The sequence below is a fragment of the Meriones unguiculatus genome, chromosome 1, assembly GCF_030254825.1.
Source record: "Meriones unguiculatus strain TT.TT164.6M chromosome 1, Bangor_MerUng_6.1, whole genome shotgun sequence".
NCBI lineage: Eukaryota > Metazoa > Chordata > Mammalia > Rodentia > Muridae > Meriones > Meriones unguiculatus.
Genome location: NC_083349.1, coordinates 5,214,151 through 5,219,738, shown reverse-complemented (window position 1 = coordinate 5,219,738; position 5,588 = coordinate 5,214,151). Strand labels below are relative to the sequence as shown.

Genomic DNA, 5,588 nt, shown 5'->3' with positions numbered 1-5,588 from the left:
CTCTTTCCCGAATTTTCAGCTTCCCCGAGTATGTGCCAGTCCACAGTCAGGTCTCAGACCACTGGAATCCATCCAGTTAGAACCAGTGACAGAACAGGAAGGAATGGGCTCTCCGCTCAGCCACGGTCCTTGGCACAAGTGTCCAGCTTGCCTATTTAGAGGTGTGGCTCAGACATCCTCTGAGTGCCAGCTGGGCAGGGTGGGAGTGTGGAGGAGTGAAGGCTTTATAAAGCCTTGCAGAGAGACCTCTTAGCTCCAACCTAAGAGGTCCTGAACACCTGCCACGATGTGGTTCCTGGTCCTGTGCCTTGTCCTATCTCTGGGAAAGTATGGTGAGAAGTTGAAGGATCCATAGGAAGAGAAGGGGACCAGACTCCTCCTATCCTCACCCCCATAGCCCTTCTTCCCCCATGCTTTCAAATTTACAATCTAGTCCGTCCCCACCCGTCCCCACTCTGTTCCCTCAATCCTTGACAGGATTCTCTCCCAACAAACAGACCTCACCCATGGGAACCCATCTCCATTTCAGAAACTCTCTGTCCCTGAGAACCCACAGCTTTCACATCCCGCATCCCCACTTTATGCCTCTGCTTACCCCAAATCCCCTGGGGCCCATGAGGCTCCAGACACTGAGTTATCTGCTGTGTCGCAGTCTGCCCTCTGGGGTAAGCTTTATGCTCAGAGCACAGTGTCTCCCTAGTCGGGGCCACACAGACTGTTCTAGCATCCCTTAACCTGACCCCACACCCTCAGCCCTGGTCCTCTGCCCCATGTCCCTTCACATCTCCAGGACAGGTCCCCCTCCCAATCCCTCTTTTATGCCAACCCTGAGCCCCACCCAGCACTCCTTTCTACAGGTGCCCTGCCCCTCACCGTGTCCAGGGCTGTCGGAGGCTGGGAGTGTGAGAGACAGTCCCAACCCTGGCAGGCAGTTGTGCATGATCATGACAGGGCAGTGTGTGGGGGCACCCTGGTGCACCCCCATTGGTTACTCACGGCTGCCCACTGCATCAGCAGGTAAGATGGGCTGGGATGTGCCTCATGACCAAAAGTGCTTACCTGGCATGCTGGTGGCCCTGGGATCCATCTCCCAGGCACATTAGCAGTAAAAGAGCAATTGGGGAGGGAGAGGCTTCTATTCTTCAAGTAAGAACATGCCGCCTCTCCTCCTTGGATGACCTCATGGGACCTATGGGTTGGAGGGGTGAAGGATGGTGCTGGTCCAGGAGGACTGGGAGAGGCAGAGCTGGGGCTGGACCACCACCCCTCCATGACCACCTGGGTCACGCCTTGTGTCTCCCCATGTTCCTGTCTCGCTGACCCTTGGCATCGTGCTCTCTGTGTGACTATGTGGGGTGTGTTTTTATCTCACCTCCCTCCTGAATCCGTGTCTGCATTACTCACCTATCTCTGCCCTCCTCTAGGCATCTCGCTGACCATCCATCACTATGCGTCTCCCCTCTAGATCTTTGCCCAGGCCTTTCTGGGTCTTGGGCTCCCTCTCCTTCCTCCATTGCTACTGATTACACTGAAAAGGTGGTTTAAGGGGGACCTAATAGACAGGAAGGGGTACCCCTAATATGCACCTGTGAGAGACATCCTCAGTTTCCCCAGATTGACCATCATGTACATTCTGGGGGCACACGGGGAAAGGCTGGGCTGGGCTGGGAAAGTACAAAGTGAGGGCAGAGTGTGAGGGGAAGTAGGCTCAGACCCTGGGCGCTGTGGGCCGGGGAAGCTGGGGCCAACCCCAGTGCCCCTGGGTGGTTCTCAGGCCCTCCCCCTTCTCTGTTCCATTTCTCTTTCTCTCTTTACTTCCGGCCTCCCTTATCCACTTTGAATATTTTTCTCTGCCTTCCGTCTGTCCCCAGTTGTCCCCCTATGCTTTCCCATGGTGCCCTCCTCTGCCCTTTTCCTCCTTCACCTTTGCAGAGCTCTCATTTTGATCATGTGTGTGTGGTGTCTGTGTGTGTACTGTTGGTGTGTGTTTGTGAGTGTGCGTGTGCACGTGGAGGCCAGAAGCAGATATCAGCTGCCGTCCCCTATTGCTCTCCAGCTTATGTTCTTTAACTTAATTTATCACACGTATTTGTTTTTCGTGTGTGAATGTGTGAGTGTGTGTATGTGTGAGCATGCATGCCATTGTACCCACCTGGAGGTCGCAAGATAGCCTGCAGGAGTCAGTACCCTCCCTCCGCCACGTGAGTCCCGGGACTGAGCTCAGAGCATGTGGCTTGATTGCAAGTGCGCCTACCCACTGAGCTTTTTCGCTGTCCTCATCTTTTTTTTTTTAATAACACTAATAAAAAACTTCTGTGCACGAGTGTTTTGCCTGTATGTATATCTGTGCACCATGTGTGTACCTGGTGCCTGGAGACCCAAAAATGGGCTAGAACTGGAGTTCCAGGCAGTTGTGAGCCACCATGACTGTGCTGGGAATCAAACCCAGGGCCTCTAGGAAGAGCAATCAGGCCTCTTAACCGCTGAGCCATCGTCTCTCCAGCCATTCCCTGCTGCTGTTTTTTGAAATAGGAGCTAAAAAGTTGAGCAGAGCTGAATGCCGGGCGGCTCCAGGGATCATCCTGCCCGTGTCCTCTGCCCGGAAACCACAGGCATGTGCCACTCATCCTGATTTTCATGTAGGTTCTGAAGGTTCAAAGTCAGGTGCTCACACTAGAACAGCAAGAACAAACCCGCTGAGCCACCTCCACAGCCCGGTAACTGTCTTTTCCATTCTGTGTCTGCCTTTCACCCCTCCCCTTCCAGAATTTTCTTGCTGTCTCTGCTTTCCTGCTTCCACCTGCTCTTTCCCCATCTCTTTCTCCTCTCATCCCCCCTTTTGCCTAGATGCTCTGGCCCCTTCCTTCTCCCTCATCCCTGCTTCCTCCCTAGCGACAGCAAGGTGTGCCTGGGTCAGCACAGCCTGGATGCTGATGATGACACTGGTCAGGGCATAGCTGCCAGCCGTTCCATCCCACACCCACTCTACGACATGAGCCTCCTAGAGCCCAGATTTCTCAGCCCCAATGCTGACAACAGTCACGACCTGATGCTGCTTCAGCTGTGTAAGCCAGCCATCATCACAGAGGCCATGAGGGTGCTGAGCCTGCCCACTGAGGAGCCTGAGCCGGGGAGCTGCTGCCTGGCTTCTGGCTGGGGCATCATCAAGCCAGATAAGTGTATGCCTGGGCCAGACCCTGTAGCCTGAAGCAGGAAGTACCTTTCTGGATGAAAAGGCTGGGCTGCTGGGCTTCTGTGTACCCTCCATGGTTGTGTGTTCTTTGCCTACAGCTGTCAGGGCAAGGGAGCTGCAGTGTGTGGACCTCAACCTCATGCCCAATGATGTCTGCCAGATGGCCTATTTGCAGAATGTGACAGAATCCATGCTGTGTGCTGGGCACCAGGGAGGCGGCAAAAATACCTGCATGGTGAGCAGTGCCAACCGCTAGGACCCTGAGAAGACAGGAGTAAAGCAAACTGATTCTGGGCTGCGACATCTCCAGTCAGCATCAACTCCGATGCCTGGAACCCACAGCCCATCGGCTTCCCCAGTCTTACAAAGCCTCCTCTGCTGCAGGCCTGTCCCTTCCTCCCCACAGCACGCTCTGTCTCTCACTCTCCCGCATCCAGGCTTCTCTGCCTATGAACCTATGACCTTCCTAGACCCTGGTCAGCCAGCAGGGAGCATAGGACAGCCCCCACTGCACAGAGCACCAGTGTGGGGGTGGGAGTGTTGCATGGCTTTTCCTGGGGCAACTATTTCTGCTCTCACAGACAAGAGAAGACGACACACTATTCCATCCACCTTGGTAGGCTCATGAGCTATCGGGGTTAGCCGCGGGACTTGAAAGCACCTGTATCACCGAAAAGCACACCCCAGCCTAGGTGACGGCTCAGGAAAGTTACCCCTCTGGGGTCCCCCACACAACTTCGAGCAGTTTTGCTGAAGAGTCTCCCCTCCTGAGGGGCCTCCTGAGTCCCTGTGCTCACTCCAGGAAGGGAAGTTTTGATGTGGAGAACACAGCCCCACAAAGAGAGGCAGCCATGAGCAGGAAGCACAACGCAGACATGATGGGGTGAAAGGTCCTAAGTGAAGCTGTGGGGCAGGCAGGGGGCCTGGGAGGCTGGGGAGGGTTACCTGTGGTACGAAGGAGTTTTGTGTGCCAAGTGAGAAGAGGCAACACCTGACACAGGGGTGGGGGTGCCCGGAGGAAAGCAGGTCCCAGGTCCCAGGGGAGAGGGTCTGAGAGGTTTGAGGGTCAGCTGAGTGACTAGATAAGTCACAGACAGAGTGTGAACAGGGGTCAGAGCAGACAGGAGGTCACTTTCTGAAGGGCTTCAGCTGAGCCACATGGGATGCTTTTACCCTTGGTGTGCTGGGGTGGTGCTGAGCAGAGCAGGGACAAGCTGACTCTGCTCACAAGCGCCCTCTTGTGTCCGTGAGGAGATCAGGCTACAGGAAGGCTGAAGGAGGAGGGCTAGTCTCTGGCCGACTCCTGATCTTATCTTCACCTGGTCTCCCCCACCCGCCTTCCTCACAGGCTTTTGCCTCAGTTGCTCTTACTGCATTGCCTCCAAGCATCCCTTCCAATGTCAGAGCTGACCTTTCCCAGCCCCTGCTCCCAGCCCTCAGTGTCTTGGCCATGGAGTGTCTATCTAGGAAAAGCTCATGAGGCCATGAGATGACCCCCTCCCCCAGGAGGAGCTGTCACCTCTGTTCCCCTGCCGCTGACCCCTCCTTCTGCTCCCCTCCACTAACACGAGGACCCTGCCGTCAGGGCAGTAGCTGCACCTGTTCCCCTTCCTCCTTCCCCAGGGCTTCACGCTATGTCCCCTCTGGGAAGCTCTCCTGCCTTCTTCTGGAAGGCGTGGCTGGGAGGTTGCAGTCAGTAGTCTGTTGGTGGTCCAGTGTGAGAGATGGGGCATTCCACACAGAAAGGAGGGTGCCCTCTCTCAATCTACCCTGTGCCTTCTTGCCTTAGGGTGACTCCGGAGGCCGGCTCGTCTGTGATGGGGTGCTCCAAGGTATTACATCGTGGGGTGGTGACCCCTGTGCCTGGCCCAGCCGGCCTAGCCTATTCACCAAGGTGACATTATATACAAATTGGATCAAAGTCACCATGAAGGACAACCTTGAGGTCCCTGTGGCCTCCCTAGTAAACTGACAGTCATCACTTCATATTCATATTCATATTCATACTATCCCCCTTTTCTGGGCTCTAGGCACATGAGGGCCCAGGGCTCAGATGACACAACCCAAAACCTCTGAGTCTCCCAACTCAGGTGCCGGGTATGGAGTCAGGACCTCAGCAGGAAGAATGGAGCTGAGACATGTGGGAACCAGCAGGTCTGAGAGGGGTCCCACGTGCCTCTCCCATCTCGAGAGCATAGCAGATGTAGAAAGTGCTCAAGCAGGAGTAGGTGGTGGTGGCCCTGGCACGTTTGTCTGCAGAGATGGAGGAAGGGGGTCACCCAGGAGACAGGAGAGAGGCACGTGATGACAGCTCCAGGGAGCCCTGAGCAAGATCCGAGACCCATGCGACCGGGTACATAGTGAGGCTGAAACGTCACCCTCATTATTTCTGGAG

At 55.4% G+C, this 5,588-nt stretch overlaps 1 protein-coding gene across 1 annotated transcript; it reads left to right on the top strand.

Moving 5' to 3' along the window:
- The first annotated feature begins 286 nt into the window (after nucleotides 1-286).
- On the top strand, nucleotides 287-5,165 carry LOC110539921 (prostate-specific antigen-like). Its single transcript, XM_021626740.1, has 5 exons — nucleotides 287-332; nucleotides 858-1,017; nucleotides 2,893-3,179; nucleotides 3,292-3,428; nucleotides 4,983-5,165. The coding sequence occupies exons 1-5, from the start codon at nucleotides 287-289 to the stop codon at nucleotides 5,163-5,165; spliced, it is 813 nt and encodes a 270-aa protein (XP_021482415.1).
- The last annotated feature ends 423 nt before the right edge of the window (nucleotides 5,166-5,588 follow it).

Excerpts from the sequence above, each read along its gene's own strand:
- LOC110539921 (XM_021626740.1), top strand. The coding sequence starts at position 287 with ATGTGGTTCCTGGTCCTGTGCCTTGTCCTATCTCTGGGAAAGTATG. Across the intron at positions 333-857 it reads CCTATCTCTGGGAAAGTATG|GTGCCCTGCCCCTCACCGTG; the intron begins GTGAGAAGTTGA and ends TCCTTTCTACAG. Across the intron at positions 3,429-4,982 it reads GCGGCAAAAATACCTGCATG|GGTGACTCCGGAGGCCGGCT; the intron begins GTGAGCAGTGCC and ends TTCTTGCCTTAG.